We start from the raw sequence: 23,063 nt of genomic DNA, 5'->3' as shown, positions 1-23,063 counted from the left end.
TTCAAGAGATTTATAGATAGGAATCTTGTAACTCATAGTTGATAGGCATAGCTAGCTTAGCTTTGATTTTTTTTTGGTGTAATAAGGAGGTCAGCAAGCAGTAGCAGCAGCAACAACAGTGAAATCACGGCTCCTGGTAGTCCCAGCTACCGAAACTTCCATAACTACACTGTCCTGATTCCTTTATAGCCAAGGATATGTAGGCAACCTTTGAAGCAGGGTTCGGTCAGACAGATTTCAAAAATGCTTCTCATGGAATGCCAAGCTGGCAAAAATCTCTCATAATTGCTCATTTATCTTTGCCCGAAAACCCTTCGTGTCTCCGAGCAAAGAGGGGCAGCTGTGAGCATGTGATTTTAGCCTCGCTTATACTATTCCTATAAAATTCTTAAAATTAGGATTTTTCTTTTATTCTTTGAATTTTAGGGAATTAATTGCATGATTTTGTGATTGTTTGCATTCTTTGAATTTTTAATTGATATAACTCATGAAAAAATACAAAAATGGCATACTTGCGTTTAAGATCCAATTCTAGATTTTTTTTTAGTTAATTAGTATCATGGAAATTAAGAGAAAAACAACCAAAAATAGTCATTTTATATTTTTTGTTTAGCTTTCTTTTTAAATTAGGATTTAGTTTATTTTAGAAAAATTAATTAGTCTAATTTTGGAGTTAAATTAGGTTTTGTTAGTTTTAATTTTGCAAGAAGAAAATAAAAAAAAAAAAGAGAGAAGGAAAGGAAAAGAAAACAAATGAAAAAAGGAATATAAAGAAAAGAATTAAGAGGTTAAAAGGGCTGTTTTGTACAAACATTTGGGCCAAGTTCAAGGTCCAACACCAAATAAACCCTGAACCCGCCAAGGCCCAAACCCCCAACCCAGGCCGGTCCAGCAGATGCCCGAAACGGCGTCGTTTTAATGGCAATTAATCCTGGCCGTCGAGGATTTTGATCCTACGGTCAGGAACTGGGGATTGTTTAGTATATAATTGTCGGATTCCCCCCTACCCCCTTTCACCGTCTCTCAGACCCTCAAACACCCAAACCCTTCTCCGCCGTCCTCCGCTGGCCGGAAATCGCTTCCGCCAGCGGTGATCACCCAAACTCGTCCAAAATTTCACCATACATTCCTCCCAACCCCTTCTTTACGAATATCCCCCTTTTACATTTCAAATCCCACCCAAAATCCTCAAACCAGTGAAACCCTAGCCGCCGTCGCCGCCACCTTCCAAACTTCCCCAAAATTACACCCCATACTCTCCTCAACCCCTTCTTCCTAAACCCATGACTGGTTCCCTCCAAATCTCACTAGAAATGCTCGAATTTTAAATCAAAGATGGGTAGAACCCTAGAAGTTCAAACTATTGATTCCTTCCCCAATTTCGTGGATCCAGTGTTGGATTCGAGCCACAAAATAATGATTTTGGTTTGTTCTTCACCAAGAACAAACGATTAACATTATTCCGAGGCTCAAATCGGAGTCCAGCCTTATTTGACCACGTATAGGTGAGTTCTTCTTTTCTTCTTTCTTTCATTCATTGGTTTTTCTGATTAAATTCCATGCTCTTTTTTTTATTTTTCTTTTTGTGGCAGAAATTAAAATTCAGGGTTTTTGTATTTTTTGATTATTTTAAATTTCTGATTTTTTGTTTTCTTTGATTCATATTGATTCATGATTAGTGTTGCTGAGTGAATTAATTGAAATGTTGGATTTAGGATGAAAAATAGATTTAGTTTTATTTGGCTAATCATAAATTTGTTTGAGTTGTTGTTTGTTTTTACTTGATTCTTAGTTGTTTTAATTAACAGTTTACTGCTTCATTAATTCAGTGATAGATTCAGCCTTAGAATATTAATACTAATTGGGGTTAAATTTTAGTATTGGTTAATTAGTTCAATTATTAGAATTTCTATTAGTTGTTTGGATATAGCTGAAAATTGCCAGCCCTAGTGAGTAATTAACTATGGTCATTTGACCAAGCTTAAGAGGACTAGGGTTAGTAAGTATAGGGTAGTAATTTTAGACTTAGTTCAAGGGTAATTGGGGTAATTCAAAAAGGAAATACTGCAAATAACTGATTTGGAAACCCCTAGAACATTCTAGATGGGGTTCCAATTAGAGTTTTAGTAACTTAGGGCAGTAACTTGGGCAACAAGCCAAAATCTTAGGGACTAAACTGTTAAAATTTGAAAATAAAAGAGGGGCTAAAGGTGAAAAACCGAAAATCTGAGAGAACCCTCAATTTTGCCTATAAAAGGCAGTCCCTACTGCCTCGTTTCACAAGTTTTTGCATCTGAAAATTCCCCCCAAAAAGTTTCTACAAGTTGGGAGATTTGAAAATTTGAATTTCAAAATTCAAAAACCAAAATTGAAATCTAAGAGTTAGAAAGTTCATTTTAGCTTTTAGATCTTCAAAAACTCCAAAAATAGCTCAAAACTCCAAAAAAATAATACTATTCCATTGAAGTTTTATTAAGATAAGATTGAATTCCAGCATTTAAATCAAATTCTCAGTTCATATAGTCAAAAATGGTTTGAGTATTATTCAGATCTAGTTTGGTTCAAGTTCAGAGAATTCTAGGTGGATTTCGAGTGCATTTTGATCCAATCAGACCTGTGTTCGTTTGCTTATTGGTGTTCATTCTTCTGCAAATTATTCCTGGGGTTGCTGTGATGGTTTTGGGTTGAAATTGGTCCAGTTGCTTTGGTTTTGACTGCTGCTTACTGCTACTGATTCCTCTCTTCTCTTACATTTCATTCTATTTCCAGGTACACGCCTTGAAACTGGTCTGATGTAGCTTCTCAAGTTGAAATTGAAATGAAATTGGTGCCTGATTTCTGTTGTAGATTTTACTGTTTTAATAGCCTATTATACTTCGAGTAGTTCCCTGATTTGGTTGATGTATTCATTGTAATTAAGACTGGACTGTTTTGGACTGTTTTGAACTTCAGTATGATGAAAATGTAGTGTGTAGTGATAGTAGATTCAATTTAGTTGAGGTTGATTGTTTAAGTCTCCATGTGTTTAATTAGATAGCAGATATAATATGAGCATGTTGATTCGAGTTTAATTAGATAGCAGATATAATATAGTTGAGGTTGATCGTTTAAATCTCCATGTGTTTAATTAGTCTACGAGTTTCAGCATGTTGATTCGAACTCCATGTGTTTAATTAGTCTACGAGTTTCAGCATGTTGATTCAAAAAATGAGAAATTAACACTTCAGTAAAATAGGATCTCTGAATTTGTTGTTAAGTATTTAGGATTCTTTCTTCAATCCCGTCTAAATTAGCTAATATTACACTGTTGTTCATATGAAATGGATCATTTATATAAACAAAGTGTTAATGTTGAGTTATTAGGATTATTTACATGAATAGAACTAGTATACACATAGCATGATTATTTGGCCTATGCTAATATTAGCTGCTTAGTTTTAAAAAGAGATATGACAAATGTGTTTTACTGCCAGGACCTTCGAAATTGGGCCCATAAAATCATACTGAACTCAAACCCGTTTAAGTGTGCTAAGCTCAGGCCCATAAAATCACAAGCCCAAAATCCTTGGCCTGTAAGGACCTTCGAAACTGGGCTCTTCACAAGCCCAGAATGGACAGTTTCATCTTCATAAGAATGGGACCTTAAATCAATTAATCATGAGCCTGGGCCAGCTTTTAGGCCCAATAGGCTAAGAAATTTGAAATTCTGTTTTTTTAGTTATTGGTTAAATTCTACAAAACAATTTTGAGCCTTCCAAGTTAAGTAGCACACTTGAATTAAGAGGCCTCCCTCTTGTTTAAGTGTGGACTTGAACTTGAGGCCCAAATGCTAATTAATTAGGCCCTTTAGAGACAATACTTGATAGAAAATCGTAGTTCTTTTAGATTGGCCTTTAAAATAAAAACGAGGTGCGTCGCGCCAAATAAAATTCATAAATTGCGTGACCCTCTTTAAAGGTTTATATTAAAATACTTAGAATTCGGGACGTGCCATTTAGCGAATTTTCATGGCCTCCCGCAAAGTTAATAACACGTTAGTCGCTTTAGGCGCGTTCTTTAATAATCTTACCTTCCTAAATTCGGGTGTGCATTTCATGTGACCCAAATCCAAATCTCAAAACGTTGAATAAAATGTGTCGAGGATCCGGGTGCATTTCATATGACGTGATCCAAAAACATGTTTTAAACGATGTTCAATTTCCTAAAAAATAAATAAAAGCGGTAAATAATTTTAAAAATTGCACTATAGGGTGACATGTATTAAAATCAGATTTTAGCCAATTATAATAGTTCAAGCGACCGTGCTAGAACCACGGGATCCGGGGGTGCCTAACACCTTCCCCCGGGTCAACAGAATTCCTTATTCAGAATTTCTGGTTCGCAGACTCCATTCGGGAAGTCGAAATTTCCTCGATTTGGGATTCAAGAAAACCGATGACTTGGGACACCAAAAGCCAAACCTATCTCAAGTGGCGACTCTGAATAAATAAATAATCCAAATTCGAATAATGTCACTTAAAATGGAAAAACTCCCTTATACATTATCCTTTGGGGTAGGTGTGTAAAAAAGGAGGTGTGACACCCATAAAACCTAGATCGTTTTCATTACATTGATATCATAAAAATCTGCTCTTCCTCTGTTCAAAGTTCATTATTTCTATTTCTTTATTTTTAATTAGTTTAGAATCAAATACTTCTAGGTTTAATTCTTGTTTAGATAATTAAGATAGTCTAATTTTGTTAATAGTTAATCACAAGTCCTCGTGGGTTCGACATCCGACTTTTAGTCACTTTATTACTTGACAACCGCGTATACTTGCGTGTGCGTTTGGCTGCAACAAGCTTTTGGCGCCGTTGCCGATGACTTAGAAATTAGCTGTTTTTCTAGATTAGACTGTTAATTTTGTCCTATTTTTTTTGTATATATTTTTATTTTTATTTTTATAACTATTTGACTTTTCTCTTAGTGTGTTTCTAGTTCTCTCAACATGACATCTGGGGATGAAATATCCGGAGGTAAGGTTATTGATGAAGAAGCATGGTTGACAGAAGACTTTTATGGCCCGTCTTTTTGGGCTTGTCATGACCTGATTTCTGGGAGGTATGAATTTGAATATGGGAGTAAGGGTTGGTATTGGGATGGATATTCTCGATTAGGCGAATATGCGGAATGACGTTGTCTTCTAACAACGTTGGTGAATGATTGGTCTAAGGAGAGAGATGAACTTGCACATAAAATTGATAATTTTGGCTTGGTTGTACATAACTTAGATGCATATTTGAGTGCAAAGTTGATGGCGTTTAACGCCCAACAATTTAATGATGAGTTGTGTGAAGCTGAAAAAGATCTTCTAGACCAAATTGAGCAGCTAAAACGAGAATACCAAGCATTAGACCATATTTCCCTTGATGATGCCAATATTGAGAAGAGTGCTCTAGAGTCACGTGAGAGAGTAGATAACATTACATTGGGAGACTTGAGTGTGTGTATATGGGGATGTAAATAATAGTACAATTCATGAGTTAGGGCGCAATAAACCTCATTCCAATCATTTTTCTACATTGTGTTTAGATAGTGAGATACTAATCAAGCCATCTGAGTTTATGGGGGAGTCAAAGAGCGAGGATGAGAGTGCCTATATTCTTGAATTTGTTGTGCCAGAAAGCAAAAATTATATTCCCCATCTAAAGGCCAAGAAGTGCATAGTGAAAAAATTATTACTTGGCCTGGTTATCATTATAGCCCCACCAAAGGAGCATAGGCGCAGACTGGATGTCATGTTAGGGGTAAAATTTATAAGTTCAAGGTGGAGGAAAAAATGGTTTACGTCTGGGAGGCAATCCAACTTTACTGCTTTCTTTTATTTATGTCTATTTTACTATTTTTATTATTTTTGTAGTGTAATTTTATTTTGTAGGATTTTGAGCATAGGGAGCAAAGCCACAGGAAGTGTGCAAAAGTGAGCCATGTGGTTAGAACTTAGTGTGGGGTGCCCGCACAAAGGACTGTACCTGGGAGAAGTCTGAGTATCCCGTGAGCTGCTAATGCTTCGGCCTTTGGCCTACCAGGGAGTCTCTTTTACACTCTTGTTATTTTCAGTGTGCATTGAGACATTGCACAATTTTAAGTGTGGGGTGAGGAGATTGTCTGGGTGATTTTCTGTGTTATGTTAGCTTAGTTATAGTACTCTTTCTTAGGTAGTAATTTTTGTTTACAAAAAAACAAAAAACAAAAAAAAATGGAAAATTTGGACTTTTCCCGACGATGGATTTTGTGGACAGCTTTCTTAAGGGATTAAGGTCCAATAAAAAAAATAAAAAAAAGGGGTGAAAAATAGAAAAATCCAAAAATATTTCTTTTATTTTTTTAGGTAGCAATAATCCCCCGTGGTTTTTCTTTGTGCCTCGGTTCTTTTCCATGGGATGTAGTTTGAACCGGGTAGTTTTTTCTTTTAGAGTAGTTTAGGGAATAAAATGGAGGAAGAAAGATGAGATAAACCTAGGCGCCCTTGACTTGTTTGATAGTAGCATATTTAGGCTTTGGCATGTGTAGTATCTTCCCTATGATTTGAATTTATTGATGATGCCTTGCTTACTTGGATAACATGTTTTGTGGCGCCTATGTCTCATTTTCTTGACTTATGTTCGCTTTGTGCTTAATGCTTAATATCTCGTGACTCCGTGAATACTTGCATTTGTTTGAGAGTCGAAATGGGATCGTCCTTAGTGAGTCATGTGCCATGTGTGGTGAGGTTTTTGTGTAGTCTATGTATTGTACTTGTGTCTAGAACTTGCCCGGTATGTGAGTTGAAGCGAAATTTAAGGTGATGCTCGGTTTAAAAAAGGATTTTAGGCTTTCTTTGATCTTTTGAGCTTATTGCTTATCACAAATAAAATTTATCCCTAGTTAACCCTTTTAAGCCTATAGACTTTTATTTGGTACCCACATTACAAGCATATACCCTTTTTATTCTTAATTGACATTGTTTTGATCCTTTTTCCTCTTAAAAACTTTAATCGTGAGATGAGCGCTAAAAGAAGTAAGAAGGAACTAAGTATGGGGTGGTTTTTGAGTGGAACCAATAAAAGAGAGAAATGTGCACTTATTTTTTAAAATAATACACCACTAGCGGAAATTGAAAAAAAAGAAAGAATAATCTGGAAAAAAAAGAAAAGAAAAAAAAATACAGATGAATACATTGTTGTCTTGTTCTTGATAGTGGGTATGAATTAATGTAGTGCTTAAAGAAGAAGGGAGCATTTTTGGGGTGATATTGTTTGTGAAAGTGAAGTGGATTGAAGAATTTATGCTTAAAGTTGATTAGGTGGTGTGTTAAAATGCTTAAGAGGGTTAGTCACTATTCCTAAATATATCCTACCCGTCCCTTAGCCCATATTACAACCATGAAAAAGACCTAATTGATTTTAGATCGAGCGAACCTACATTAGTATAGATTTACATTAAGGGCAAGCCTATGGTACTAATTATATGCATGCGACTTCTTTTGTGAGGGTGAGCGATTTTCTTTGATATATGTGAGCATGAGATTCGAATGTGTGGATTGATTTTACTTTCTTTGCTTTGGTTGTGAGGGCACATGGTTTCACGAAGGATAGGTAACATTATTAGACTTCTCTAGGATGTTGGGTGTTCAAGTCATGAGTGCATTGTGACATTGAGTCAGTTTTTGTGGCTAGGATTGTTGTGAGCATATTGTCTTTGTTTGAATATTTTTTGAAGAATGACATAAGTAAAGGGAAGTGTATGATGATTGCATATGCTAGAGTTTAATTGTTGATATCGACCATAATCATTGGTGTAGTGTGCTTTGAATATGTTAAGTGCTCATAGATAGAGTAAATTTTTGGTTGACTCGAGGACGAGCAACGTTTAAATGTGGGGTGTTGACGATAGGCTATAACTACGTATTTTAGTCAATTATTACACTCTAATTTACTGCACTTTAGTTGAATTTGCGCTTTAATTGCTAGTGTTTTGCACCAACGGTGTGTTTTATGCCTTGTAGGAGTGATTCCGAGCTATATAGATGTTATGGAATGAATTCAAGTGATTTGGAGCTTTGAAGTCTGAGTAAAAGCCCAAGGAATTAAGCCGGGATCGTGTCAGGGGTCAACTTTGATAGTTAAGAACAAACGAAGACTCGAGTAGGCATATTGCGTACTGTCTAGTAAAATACACATAACATTTTGCTCAGAACTCCATTTAGGCTCCACAATATATGGTTGGAAAGCTAACTCAAAGGGCTACAACCTTCATGTTTTACGTTTTTCCAAATTCTAAACGGAACATGGTGAAAAGTGCTCGTTAATAGCGCGGCCGCGCTCAGGCCGCGCTCGTCGGGCAGAATACCGGGCAATATGCGCGGCCACTAGCGCGACCGCGCTAGTCAAACCCGGGAAATATGTTCTTTTTCACATTGGAGAAGGTATAATTGTTTGGGCCCAACCCTACTTGGTATATATACATGGAAAAACGGTATTTTGGGGGGTTGGACATACTTTTGACACAGAGCCGCCGTGGAGGCCGAAATTCATCGGGTTTCATCTTTTCTTCCACCAAACTTAGTAATTTTTATGTTTCTTTGTATGATTTGTTGTTTGGCTACCATGTCTATGTGGAGCTAAACTTCACGTTCTAGGGTTGTGGTTCTTTCATGACTATTGTTATTCGAATATTGATTTTGATTTCTTGATTTATCGTATTAGTTTATTTATTCAATCCTGCGCTTAATTATTTGATTGCTTGATCACCAATTGAATACTATCTACGAATCTAGAATTGAACTCGAAAGTGAGAATTCTAGATTGCATATAGGTTTGAGTAGAGCAAGTTCTTGAACCTGGGCATCGGGGAACGGATTCGCGGTTAGGATAGACATATACCTAATTGCCTTGCTTGGTTGATTTACAGGAATTATAAATGCGTTCTTGTTAGTTCTAATTCCATAGACATATAGGCATTAAGTTAGCTTGAATAGGCGAGTAAGAACTCGACAGATTCTTATGAGCAATATTAACCTTGTCAACCAATAAACTAGATAAATTAGTTAGTCAATTCAATTGAAGAATACAATAGGAATGTTAGATAGCCCATAACCCTAGATCGTTTTCATTACATTGATATCATAAAAATCTGCTCTTCCTCTATTCAAAGTTCATTATTTATATTTCTTTATTTTTAATTAGTTTAGATCAAACACTTCTAGGTTTAATTCTTGTTTAGATAATTAAGATAGTCTAATTTAGTTAATAGTTAATCATAAGTCCTCGTGGGTTCGACATCCGACTTTTAGTCACTTTATTACTTGACGATCGCGTATACTTGCGTGTGCATTTGGCCGCAAAAGTGGGTGCGAGGAGAGGTAGAGGGCGGCCTAAGAAGTATTGGGGAGAGGTGATCAGATCTCCGAGGACATGTCACTCTATAGGAAGCTGTGGAGGTCGAGCATTAAGGTTGTAGGTTAGGAGGGAGGCTAGGCTGATAGGATTTTGTCTTAGACTGCTAGTGGTCAGTGTTGTGTTTACACTATTCCGTTTTCATAGTGTCGGGCCTTATTTACTGGTTATTATTTATGCTTTCCATCCATTCGCTGGTTCTTGTGTTGTTATTATTTTCATGGTTTTTTTGTTTGTTGATGGTATGATATATTGTCTCTTTTCGTCTTCTTCAGCCGAGGGTCTATCGGAAATAGCCTCTCTATCCCATCGGGGTAGAAGTAAGGTCTGCGTACACTCTACCCTCCCCAGACCTTACTTGTGGGATTTTATTGGGTCGTTGTTGTTGTTGTTGTATGAAGCTATAAAGTTGCAACAATTTCCATTTGTTTCCGGTGCTATTATGTATATTGTTAGTCTTGGTAGAATCGTGCTTCTTATTTGTGTATGGGATCCGGAAATTAATTCCAAGACCATGAATCTATATGTTCATACAGAGACCTCGGAGGCACAACTATTATTGGGATCTAGGGGCAATTTTTGCTTATGTGCATATTCTGATTCTGTGATAAGGTGCGGGATCCCGGCAGACAAAGGGATATCTCGTCTCACCTCACGGGTTTGGCTAAAGGGAGAGTGAAATATGGAATTTCTCATCTTACATATTTAGACACATTTAGCTTTGATATAATCAGGAAGGGTAACCTCGTTCTTTGCAATCAACGAACCTGGTATGTTTAGCCTAATTGCAAACATGTTTGGTGATGCTTTTATTTCATGGGTTTCAATGTATAGTAAAGCTCACTTGTCGTTCTTCATGTACTTGTGGTGCCCCAACACTAAGAAAACTACATATGTCTATGACCCTTTTTCTTTGTTTGGTAATTTCAACAAATGAGACCGTGATTGATCAAAACATGTTGGAGTTAAGGAACAGAGGAAGAGAAATATTTTTCTACTGGCAGAGAGCTAGTAGCTATGGTCAAATAAGGATTTATCACATTTTGCAGTATCTTGCTTCGCAGTCAACTCTGCCATATTCAATTCAGCAACAAAGACAAAGCGGCTTAATTCGACCATATGTCTACACCCTTTCCTTATTGATAAGGTTATACTCGAACCTTGAGGACAAGATTCTTTTTGAGGGTGGGAGTATTGTAATGGACAAGGTAGACCAAACCAAATGGATTGGGCTTAGGAATTGGTTACGCGTGAGTCAGAGTATTAACCAGCCCAAAGAGAAGTTATTAGACTACAATTGAGACCCAGGTTGAGGTACAGGTGTCGATGAATTACTGGACAAGAGGGAATACAGATACTATAATTATCAATTCGTGCAAGTGTACGCTTATGCAAACTGTTATTGGAAATTTCCCCTCCTGCTCTCTCTCCCTAGTCTGTTTCTCTCTGTGGCTCAGTCTTCCCATCCCCCTTTCTTTCTGTTACTATTCTTAAATATAATTACTTTCTATTGCAATTCCTTTGTTCTCAGTATCAATATATCAAACTGTGATTTCTGTATTTGGTTGTGGATATTGGATCCACCCTGTAATTATTGATTTCTCACGTTTAGCCTCCGTACTACAGTCAGAACTCTCTATAACAGCATCTATATATAACAACACTTCTCTATCAAAATCAAGATTTTTCGGAACCAATTTTTATGTTATGTTATAATATATGTTCTCTGTAACAGCACATCGCTATAATATCCAAAAATATTCGGAACAAACGAGGTTGTTATAGAGAGATTTGACTGTATATTGCATCAAATAGAAGCGATGGAGCTAATTCTCACGAGGTGGGGCAAAAGTAATCTTAAGGAGGAAGTTGCAAAAATTTGATCTAGGACCAAAAATTAAGTGTTTTGTAAGTCAAATAAATCAAGAATAGAAGAGAAAGATGGCTGCTATAAGGATTTTTCTTTGAGCAACCATTTGGAAGCATAGGGAAAGTATCTGGAAGGGGCATTTCACAGTTCTCACCATTGAAATATACTCTTCTTGGAAAAGCCCATCCATTACTAAGTGTAAATGAGTTCATGTCCTTAAGTAAAAGTATCTCTGTTGTCACAGATCCTACTTGCTTTTCTTCAGCTTGCAACAACGCATCGTTGTAGAAATCTAAACCCCAGAAGAGTGCAACTTCATCTGCATTAACATTAATTGCATCTGATCACTGGATTGTGCTAGATGAATGTAAAGCACCTTGAAAGAAAAAATGCTTGAAACAAGAAGCTAAGAACATGAGGGCACACATACATGCATTTAGAGAAAGGATTTAAGTTATATCTGTTAGGTTTCGTGAATGGGTGTGAATGAGAAATAGAAGAGATACCTTTTGAATTGCACCTCTTCATCTTATGCTTCCTTTGTCTATAAATTTAGAGGCTTTGCTCTTTTCTACATTGTTGCATTGTTTTTCCAAATTTAAATAAGTGTCAAGTATGATTTTCTCCGTTTGTTTAGTTCGCTGAAGTACCGTAATTTCGATTGCTGTATTACAGAATAGTTTTTCCGTTCTATCCTGGAAGGAAGTAATCCATAACCTTGAGCAACAACGAGGGGATTAAATTCCTTAAAGACACAAGCAACTTGTGGGCTCGGAAATTATTTTATATTTTGTTTATTGAACTAACGTTTCTTTTCTTCTCTAATTTTCTGGTTTCGAACACAGATTACTAACAATATCCTTTGACGGTGTAAATATGGAGTAAAATGGTTTTGCAGCATGATCGAATACCTGGGACACCAACAGTAGGGAGCACTGTATTGTTGAAGCTGAAGACAGTTGATTGCTGGCTAAAACCAGGATGTTGGACTACCACATTCCAGTTGGAATAGTTTTTACCTAAGTTGTAATTGGAAATAGTAAGTTTCACTCTCCAATAATTCCTGTAATTCTTCATAATGTGCCAGTGAACTCGAAGTGGACACATATGATCAGTGCACTGAACTAGCTCGCGCTCAGACAATGGTAATGAGCTTTGTCTGTTCCAAATATATTAATAGCAACAAAATCAATAAACTGTGCACATTTATGGAGTTAAGAACGTCATAAAAATTGGGCAAAATTGCAGTATTTCAGACCTAATGCATGATTTTGCTTCATTGTCAGCTAATTTACATCCACAGCTACACAAACGGCATGGTGTCACCTCAGGATTGTAAAATGTTGAAAGAGAAACACAACAGATCGGCGATCTGTTGGCCAAGAAAGTTGAGTATGTGCATGTTGATTTCCATGTCCCTGAAAGTAATAAGTAACAATTTAGAAAAGCGATTTAGTGATGCCAATCCAACGTTTTACAGTGAACACAGTAAAAGTAAAACTCTTAAGGAAGCTCTCTCAAATTCAAATTTTGCTTCCTGCAAGCTAAAGGTTTAGTATAAGGTTCCGAAATAGAGTACTTACTGATAACTTGTTCTTGTCTTTTGCCTTCTATAACCGAAGATATTGTTGGATCAGTGTCCACAAATTCGTCACAAGTATAACCAAGTCCTGGAGCCATTAGTGTGATATTTAAAGGCTTGTGAGCTGTATAATTGCCCCTCAAGTTTCCAACTTTCATCCCAAAGGATACGAAAGATTTGAAAGGATTAATAGCCGAGGCAGCAAGAAATCCACCATGACAGCAACCATCTGATCTTTTTTCCCGTGGAGCTTCTAGCGCGAGATCAACAATAATAGGATCTTTCTTGCAACAATGTGGAATTTCGAATTTGAAGGTTGAACAATTCCCTTGTTTGGTGGCAAAAGCACCAGACATTGACCAAATAACCTCATTACCAGCCCATGTCCATCCTAATTGCCATCCCGGTTTCTCAACATGTCTGTACTGATAGTAATTTTGAATGGTTATCTTTGCCTGAAGCATTATAGTCAAGTTAGAGAGCAACGAATATAAACAGATGACTCTACCACTATAAGCTTTGTTGTCTAACAATTTAAAGGTGCTAGAAGAGACTATATTCTTAAGTCATAAGGCGGCATAGGCAGCTCAACAATAACTCAACATAAATCAGATAAAAAACAACCTAAGCTATGAACATATTCAAATTGTCTAGATTATGAATTTCATACACAGCTAGCTTGCAGCTAGATTTTGACAATTACTTCTATGTATCCCACAATGATCTAAGTTTATCTATTCTACCACAAAATATTTTTCCACTTGCCAGCAGCAATACATCTCCCGAAGCAAATTTTTGTTTACATTTTGTGCGCATTGACTCATAGAAGCTATGGTAATACCATAGCTGATCAAGAACTTTAACCTGATGGCTCTAACCTTTAAGTTCTTAGCTCTTAACACATTGTACTTTTGTGATTATGGATTCACAATTGTATATTGTTGAAATTTTAGTGTTTTACACACACAATGTAGTTACACTTGATGAGTACATTTTGCTTTACAAGAAATTCTACGGAATAACACTGACTTGGTAGCCAAAGAAAGGGTTAGTGTTGGGCTAAATCGGCCCAAATACACTCTTAACATGGTGTGATATTGTCCGCTTTGGGCCAAGCCCGTACGGATTTCCCTAAGAGGCCTCACACCATTATATGTAGGCTCCAAATCTTTTCAACTACCAACGTGAGATTTTGTTTGCACACCCAACAGTTAGCTTGTTTGGATGGTTGTGACACATCGTTTCGTAATATATCACATTTTATTGTACAATATTGTTTTAATAAATACAATATTTTGATAGACTGACTATTTCATAATGACACACACAATCAAACTGAAAAATAAGCTTACAATATTACAAAGAAAAAATAGGATACATGGTAGAGTTATTGTTAAAAAGGTAGGGAAAAGGGTAATATATGATTATTAAATAAGAGCAGAAATAAAGTAATGATACGACCACATCAAATTATCGTTACATAAAATAATATCTTTATGTAAATTTAAGGGAAAATGCATAAGTACCCCCCTGACCTATACCCGGATTCCCAACTACACACTTTTTCTTTGCGGGAATCCTATTGCCCCCCTAAACTTATTTTAAATGTAATTATTTGCACCCTTTAACGGAAAAGGAGAAAGGAAAAGGAAAAGGAAAAGGAGAAAAAAGTAAGAAAAAATGGTAAAAAAGAATAAAAAATAATCTGAAAATCAAGGAGAGTGAAATACACACACTCTGCCACGTCAGCGTTAAAGGTGCAAATAATTCCATTTAAAATAAGTTTAGGGGAGTAATAGGATTCCCGCAAAGAAAAAGTGTGTAGTTGGAAATCTGGATATAGGTTAAGGGGTACTTATGCATTTTTTCTAAATTTAACTATACAATACAATAAAATTTAAGTAACATCCGAAACAAAATAGCAATTCGATAAAATTAGAATAGGCGAGAACCATAGCAAATGAAATATGGTGATTGGTGTTAAAGAATACACATAAAAAACTTTAATAAATGAAATAGGGATAGCAGGAGCAATTCAAATAATATCCACACGTCAAGTAGATAAAAATGCACAATTAAAGAAGTAGATATTTGGGACCATAGGGTGAGGTGTCATTTCCAAGGGTGACCCCCCAATCCGAATGTAGTTGATTCTATTCAAAAACCCCTTCTCTCTTCTCTCTCTCTCTCTCTCTCTCTCTGTAGTTTTCTTTCCTAATTTAGGGTTTGATCGTCCGAGCCATGGATGTTGAGACAGCAGAGTTTCAAGATTGGGAGATGCTCCACCCGAACCTCACCTCTGACTCTGAATCGTTAATTACTGCTGCCTCAGCCGGAAACACGAACGTTCTCGACGATGAAATTGGATTAGAGACGGGTGGTATAGTTCAGGTCAATTACTTCTCTATAGATTCTCAGAGCAGGTACATGAGTGGTTTTACTTGTGCTGATGGAAGCGATGAGGTTTCTGAAGAATCGGATAATCCGAGTTGGATTGATCCCGGTTCAGAAAACCGGTTTACCATGAAAAATTCCGGCGAATTCTGGTCTGATTCCGGCAGTGAACAGTCCGAAACACGAAAATTCGGTGAATATGAAGGTAGAGATGAACTGTGTTTCCAAGGAAATGAAGAGATAAAAAGTGAAAATGGAAAAAATCCGGAAAATGGAGAAGCTGAAGATGAAAAGAAGAATGAAATAACTGAAGTAGCAGAACAGAGGAAAGCAGGGGAACAGACGAGGAGCGCTGTGTGGTGGAAGGTGCCAATTGAACTTCTAAAGTTTTGTGCATTTAGGGTTAGCCCTGTGTGGACACTTTCTGTAGCTGCTGCTGTAATGGGATTAGTTATTTTGGGTCGTAGATTGTATAAGTTGAAGAAAAAGACTAAGGCTTTGGAGCTGAAAGTAACTGTGGATGACAAGAAAGTATCTCAATTCATGATCCGTGCTGCACGCCTTAACGAAGCATTCTCTATTGTGAAGCGAGTTCCTTTGATTCGGCCACAGTTGCCAGCGGCTGGAGTTACACCGTGGCCTGTCATGAGTTTGAGATAGTGTGTAATATTTGGTAAAGAAAAGGATACACATACAGTTGAAGTCCCATTTGGTAAGTGATCATGCTTTTGCGCTTGTATAATCTACTATGTCTATTTGTGCTGCTGTTTGTATCTTAAAGATATGTATAAACTCATTTATAATTATATGTAATATCTCTTGCATTGGCTGTCAAAAAAAGGAAGTAGATATTAGAATGATGTGTTATTCTTCTGACCTGATAACCATCATCTGTCCATCTAACAATGTCATATGTAACTGCAATATTTCCATTGGGATCCAGAGGGTCATAACAATCTGCAATTAAGGAAAAAGTAAGTAAAGTATTCACTAATTTGCAAACTAGAAACAAAATGAAGGTAGAAAGAAAAAGGAAAAGGGTGTTGCCTGAAAGATTGCACATGGTAATTATCAATACAAAAATCAGGGGAAAACACCCTGTTCCAAAACTGATCAAGTCCATTTTCGTTTCTTGAAAAAGCAATTTGGAACAGAGATATAGTTCTTCAAAAGTAGAATGGGACATATAATGAGACAAACTTTTCATGAAGAAGATTACTGATAGTAGAAAGAAAGATACTAATAGTTTTTAGAGTATTCTATCTTGGGATTAAGTCCTCCATGTTTGGTTGAAACAAAGCAGAAGACCATTGGAAATATCATCAGGATGTTAATAGACAGATTCATAAAGGACATCGGCCTAATAGTAAGGAATTTTTTCTTAGATACTTTAGTGAGTCATCACATTTGAGTACTTAAATAACAGAAGATAAATCTTTGGAAGGCATGTTTGTCCTTTCCCACATCCTTTATGTATGGAGGCAAACATGTAATATGCTTTTGGTGTTTCATACTATGTTGCACTATTTCCATTTTAGTATTATGTTAAAATATGACATCTTTCTATATCAAGAAACAATTTAATTTTAAAATTTCTCATTTACACCTTTACGATGTGATTTTAGAGTTAAAGAAATGTCGCAGCATGTTTAAGACTTGCAAGTTTCAAAAGTATTTCTCCTTTTTCAAACTTCTAAATATCTTCATATATAAAATGGAACTGAGGGAGCATAAGAAACGTAGCAAAGCATTAGTAGTTCTTGTTTAGTAAATCTTTGTTTTGTTGAGATTTCGAGGAAAACAAGCTTTTATGGTAAATATGAAAAGCTTACATCTTTGCTAGATGGATAATTTCAAAGTTTACTACTTATCCTCCAAATGTCAACTCTAACCACATGAGTTGACTTACACCTGCATCAAGAATTTTAGTATTCATGTATGACTCACAGAATGTTCTCACACTTGCAGACAAAACACGAATCTTGATCTTGGAACCTAAAATAGGTTTGAGCATGATTGTCAAAATTCCCTTTTTTTTGGCTTTATTTTTCCTGTATCATTTGCAAAGGGAAGTATTCATTTTCAAAAGTTTCTCTACTCCAAGGGCTCGAAAACTCTAGTTAAGGGTAAAGGAATACCCTGCATTTCGCCAAATTTTTTATTCGCCATAAGTTACAAAATCAAAATGGCAACATTCTAAGCAGTTACAAAAGCGCATTGTGAAGCTATCAACTAGGAGTGGCAAACGGGTGGGCCGAGTCGGGTCGGATATGGTTCGGGTCGAAACGAGTAATGAAAAAACGGATCAATTACCTGACCCATATTTAATACGGATAAAAATGTAAAAGTTAGACCCATTGATTATCCATTGGTTATCCATTTTCTAAATGGATAATATGGTTCTTATCCATATTTGACCCATTTTTAAAATGTTCATTATCCAACCCATTTTTAGTGGATAATATGGGTGGTTAACTGTTTTCTTTTAACCATTTTGCCACCCCTACTATCAACCTATCACTGTCTTTAGCGAGATTTTTATTCACAAGTATTTACAAGTATACTCAGTAACCATGTAATTACTTGAGCCAATGGGTGAGCTTAAAGCTTGATATAAGTCTCATCGGTGGTTCGCCCTCTCCACTTAAACGTAATCGTACGAAGTTAAGAATTTTTACTAGCAAACAAACTAATCTGCATCCATTTTCACAAAGAAGTAGTAGAAATACGATGATAGTTGACGCTTATGGTGTATCTGAATGTGGTTGTACTTAAAAAATAAGATTACTCATTCAATCTTTAAACTAGTCAAAGACCTTATGTAACATTTAATAGCTCAGATAAATTTACATAATACATCCCCTGTTATTCTTTTACGTCTAGTTCCATAGGATCAGTTACATCTCAGAATTAGATGGAGGCTGCAAGAGTGTAGAGGCAGAAGCAAGAGGTTCATGCACAACTGAGTTTGTGGACACTGAAACTGGATTTCCTTCTAATTGCAGCATCATGCTCCCCAGTACTTCTGTCAGTAATTTCTTGAACTCTTCCTCTTTAACCATCTTCCCATCATCAGCATCCAACATCTTACAAGCTTCAATTATGATCTTATCCATCTGCAAACACGCGGGATACAACTATATCACACACAAAGCCAGCTTTTAACAAAGCAAAAACATGACGTATTAGTTGATGAGTTTAACTACTATACACTGACAGGCACATACAAGATGAGATAACTACATAAAAAAGTGAGACTAGTAGCCTGAAAAATAAGGTAGATTACTTGCTACAATATGTTAAAAATGCTGATAGTGTAATTTTTTTAAAACATTTTCAGTCATATAAGTTAAATCCTTAGTTGACAATTACCTGGTCAACAGCACCAATGGGAGGTAAACCAGCTGATGGTGCAAGGAGATCGAGTGCAACTCGTAAGTATTCCTTTGACATTTTCCCATGGCGATCTTTGGGTACAGTCTTTACAGCAGAATCCAGCGCCTGCACCACCATAGTTAAACACCAAAGGTTAAGTAACAGTCTGAAGAGAACCAAGTAGTAAAAAGGGTAGCCCGGTGCACTAAGCTCTTGCTATGAGCAGAGTTCGGGGAAGGTCCGGACCATAAGGGTCTATTATACGCAGCCTTACCCTATATTTCTGCAAGAGACTGTTTCCACAGCTCGAATCTATGAGCTCCTGGTCACAAACCAACAACTTTACCAGTGCCAAGAAAGTGACATAACAAGAAATGAGATTTTCACTGGCGACTTCCCATAGAAGTAAGGGTTTCTATGGTGGTAAATGATAGTTTTAGTGGTGACTCTGTAGTCGCCCAGAAAGTAATATTTTAGTGGGAACTATACTTAGGTAGCCACGAATATGTACTAAGCTTTTGTTTCTCGATAAGAAAGAAATTTGTAGCGACTCTCAGGCCACTTGGAAAAGTATTTTATGGCAACTTTTCCACTTATTGTGACAGAGTTTAGTCGCTACAAAAGTCTCATTTCTTGTAGTAGTATGATATGTTATTAGGTCCAGAAGAGAATACCATGGATGACACTAACATATACCTTATCCAATTCAAACTTGTTAGACAATAGTCTTCTAATTCCACTTCCATCAAATGTATTCTCACTGTGAGCAACAATTACTGGCTGCTCCTTGAGACGTTGAGCAGCACTCTCTGCAACTTTCTTAAATTCAGCCAAAAATGTCTCTTGTGAAACAGGTTGCTCATTAGATGCTCCAATGCAGGAATCAACTACTGGCTCCACAACATTACTCATTACCTACAGAGCAAGATAATAACAAAGTAATATGCTCTACTAATTAGCAAAGAATTCTCATCACAAATATAAATGCGTAACAAATAAGTTACATGAGCTAGCAAGCAGCAAAGTTATGAATCAGTAAGCAACCACAAATTAGCCAGGTAAGAATAGATACCATGTGTAGTATTTCTTATCGCCTTAGCCTCGTTTAGAGAGGTATATAACGAAAGGTTTAACTTATATACAATTACAGCTCAAAAGATTTTTTGCGTGTAGTCTACCTGTTGTAACAAGTAACTTTTAATGTTTTGCAGGTTACCAATTTTAAGTGACTTGATAGTGTAATTTGTCAGTGTATATTAGTTAATAATGTTCGAACGTGCGGATCTGCTATTTAACCATCAGAGAGAAAAAAGATGAACTTTTACCCATGAATCTGAAGCAGGAGGCATCCCATGATCAACTGTAAGCTTTTCAAAAGCCTTGATAATGTGATCTTTAAGAGATCCATCAGGCAATTCTATCTCAGAGAATATGGAGAGAATTTCAGGTTCAAATGCAGGACTTTTAACGAACTCAAGAAGGTCTTCGCCATCCATACGAAGAAGTACAATAGGATCTCTCTTTAGACCAGCAGCCATGCCTAGTAGAATATCTGAAAGAACCTCTTTGAACTCAGTCTTGCTTACTTTCTCTTGCTTTCCATGTGTAAACTCTTGAAGAACCTATGTCACATTACGTCCATTAATAAGAATTAGATCAAACGGGATAATGGAAAGAGGTAACAATATAAAACTGGATTCAGTGAGAAAGGGAATACTGAGGTAAGAAAAATGAGCATAAGTTTGTTTAAAATATATCCACAGTTTACAATGTATTTAAAGATTAGCCAATTTCGCTCAAACATTAGGCCACGACGTCCTAGAGTTTAAACCTCAAAATTCAAACTTCAGGACATCGTGTCCTAAAATTCGAAAATTGTGTCCAGTAGTTCGAATCTTATGTCCTAAATTTTAAATTAATAGTTCAGAAATTCAAGAACTTTGTCCTGGATCTCAAATTAGCAGCTCAAAAATTCAGGACACTAAGTCCTGAATTTTCAAATTCAGGATACTTAGTCCTGAAGTTTGGGTGCATTGGCTAATCTTTAAATACAATATAAATTGTGGATGTATTTTAAATAGCGTAAAAGTGGTTATTGTTGCACTTCGCCCTACGAAAAATCCTTTATATATTAGAATCTCATATTTACAAGGCATAGCTCATAGTTGTAGTTGTAGGCTTAATGATCATTGAAGATGTATTGGCCCACAGTACAACCACAAAAATCTGGCAAGCATGCCAACTTATTACTCCTCTTTTAGCAAGCATCTGTTGTCACATCAGCTTTTAACATGCGCAAAGAAGGTCATACTTACTATTCTGGGTTGTGCTAATCACATAAAATTGACTGGTTAGCAATGTCCAATTACATCACTACCCAACTTAATTCATTAGTTTCCTTTCTTTTTGTGAAAGCTAATTAACGACAGGATGTTTAGATCTTAAGGTGATTAAACAAAACTGTTTTGGCACAGAGATGCAAAGTCCCCACCATACTAAGCTTTTCTTTGGTAAAAAGCTTTATATACATAGGACTTACAATTTTTTTTAACAACATCAGAACAATTTAACTGATTCTTTTATTCAGGTTATCATATTAGTCTTGCTACGAGAAATTAATTGTATGCAACTTAATGTGCACAGAATTTAAGCTACTTTTTTTAAAAATCTATCTTCACTAAATGCACCTAGGAATCAGGCGCAGAAATCTTTCAGTCAACAACAGCAGGAAAAAGAATAAAAGGACGAATCAGATGAAACAACGAGGAAGTTTCATCTGATCCCACATATAGCTACTGTTCTGTAGTCAGCGTCGTACCCAGGAATTTTTATAAGTGGTGTCAACAAATGAAAAGATTACTGTAACGGCAACTGGTGTCATTTTTTTATATTTTTATCCAATATTTTAATTTTATTTATTATTGGTACATATAGTTTTACGAAAAAATTCCGACTAAGCGGTGTCACGTGACACCGCTTCAAACAAGGTGCATACGCCCCTGTCTGTAGTAGATACCAGATCCAGATAATGGTAGAAAAACGTAGTATACATCCAAGTTAAAAAATAACAGGTAAGTGCAAAAATCCATATGATAGTTGAAACTTGAAAGTCAAACAAATGAGATCAGATACAAATTATAGAAACTTGGACCTTTGAATAAAAAACGGAGTAAATAAACCGATAGTCCAGACACCAAAAGCAAACTGAGTGGCTTTGTCAGCTCTACCACTCTCATCATTAAACATCTGGCTATACCACCTCCTTAATTTGCGTTTACCATTTGTCTAAATTTTCGAGTACAAGAGTGTGAATTAGCAGTCAATAAAGTAGATAAAATGATAGAAATTCACCTAGTCGAAATAAAAGAAAGTAAGTTCTTAAGTCTTGGCAGGTAGAATTACCGGATAGAGTGTGCAAAGTTTTTACCTTTCTTCTTTTTTCATGTTTCTCTCGGCCTAAACTTTGGTTAAAATGGTATTTAGCGAGAAATGCAAAGATTATAAAAAGAAAAAAGAAACAACGAAAAGGCCAAATTAACACAAAAACTTGAGTGGTATGTTCCAAAAAAATAAAATAGAAGGAAGTGATAAAGAAAAATAGTCCATGTGAGCTATTAAACTAGGCCTCATTCTTGATCTTAAACAAGAAAATAAATGAACCATTTACAACCACATTTACAAGTTACACCAACAACAACAACCCAGTCCTACGAGTGAGGTCTGTGGAGGATAGGATGCACGCAGTCTTACCCCTACCTTGGAAGGCCTGAGATGCTGTTTCGGACAGACACTTGACTAAAAAAAAAAAAAGAATTTTTGGGAGAAACAAATTACCTCAGAGTAAATATGATCAGATTCAGGAGAAGAACCTTGAGCAGGTAAACCAAGAGCAACACCAATATCAGCAACAGCAGGTTGTAACTCCTTAACAGAAAGCTTACCGTCTTGGTCTATGTCCAGTTCTTCAAACTTATGATCTACAAAGTTACTAAACACTGCTTCATTTCCAACTAACTTCATTATATCTGAACCGTCCATCACTTCATTTTTCTCCATTTTCTTTTTCACTTTCTAACTTTCTCGTGACTAGATTTTCTTTCTTTTCAAAAGGGTGTGTCTTAAATCAATGTATATTGCAATTTCTTGAGTGAATTCTAGAGAAAAAGATGTTATACTTATATGTGGTTGGGACAGCTGGGGCGGTTAGGGTGGGCATTTTGTACGAAGTCTTTGTGACCTCATGGGATTTGAACTTTTTGTTTACTATAGTTGTCTTTGGTCGGCAATTTAACATGTGACGCGTGTCCACTTTTTACGGGCACGTCTACCGTAATGTACACGTAATTTGGTTCTCGTGGGCCAGGGCTTAAGGGAGAGAGAGTTATGGGCCGGGTGAGGAAAGAATTTTGGATTCCTTGGGCTTTG

The 23,063-nt window shown here is 36.3% G+C and overlaps 3 protein-coding genes across 3 annotated transcripts; 1 reads left to right on the top strand and 2 right to left on the bottom strand.

Moving 5' to 3' along the window:
- On the bottom strand, positions 11,302–16,791 carry LOC109232292 (COBRA-like protein 1). Its single transcript, XM_019398010.1, has 5 exons — positions 16,141–16,791; positions 12,871–13,324; positions 12,546–12,705; positions 12,199–12,446; positions 11,302–11,606 (listed from the first exon to the last, which is right to left on the bottom strand). Exons 1-5 carry the CDS (start codon positions 16,468–16,470, stop codon positions 11,302–11,304), a joined length of 1,497 nt encoding a protein of 498 aa, XP_019253555.1. The 5' UTR covers positions 16,471–16,791.
- On the top strand, positions 14,945–16,123 carry LOC109240475 (ATG8-interacting protein 2-like). Its single transcript, XM_019407423.1, has one exon. It carries the CDS (start codon positions 15,111–15,113, stop codon positions 15,921–15,923), a length of 813 nt encoding a protein of 270 aa, XP_019262968.1. The 5' UTR covers positions 14,945–15,110; the 3' UTR covers positions 15,924–16,123.
- Positions 18,016–22,848, bottom strand: LOC109239625. The gene is made up of 5 exons (XM_019406513.1): positions 22,473–22,848; positions 19,964–20,260; positions 19,335–19,553; positions 18,636–18,764; positions 18,016–18,379 (listed from the first exon to the last, which is right to left on the bottom strand). The coding sequence occupies exons 1-5, from the start codon at positions 22,692–22,694 to the stop codon at positions 18,161–18,163; spliced, it is 1,086 nt and encodes a 361-aa protein (XP_019262058.1). The 5' UTR covers positions 22,695–22,848; the 3' UTR covers positions 18,016–18,160.

This window comes from Nicotiana attenuata, chromosome 1, assembly GCF_001879085.1.
Source record: "Nicotiana attenuata strain UT chromosome 1, NIATTr2, whole genome shotgun sequence".
Taxonomy (NCBI): domain Eukaryota; kingdom Viridiplantae; phylum Streptophyta; class Magnoliopsida; order Solanales; family Solanaceae; genus Nicotiana; species Nicotiana attenuata.
Note: the sequence above shows the minus strand (reverse complement) of the source record. Positions and strands in the feature narration are given on the sequence as shown.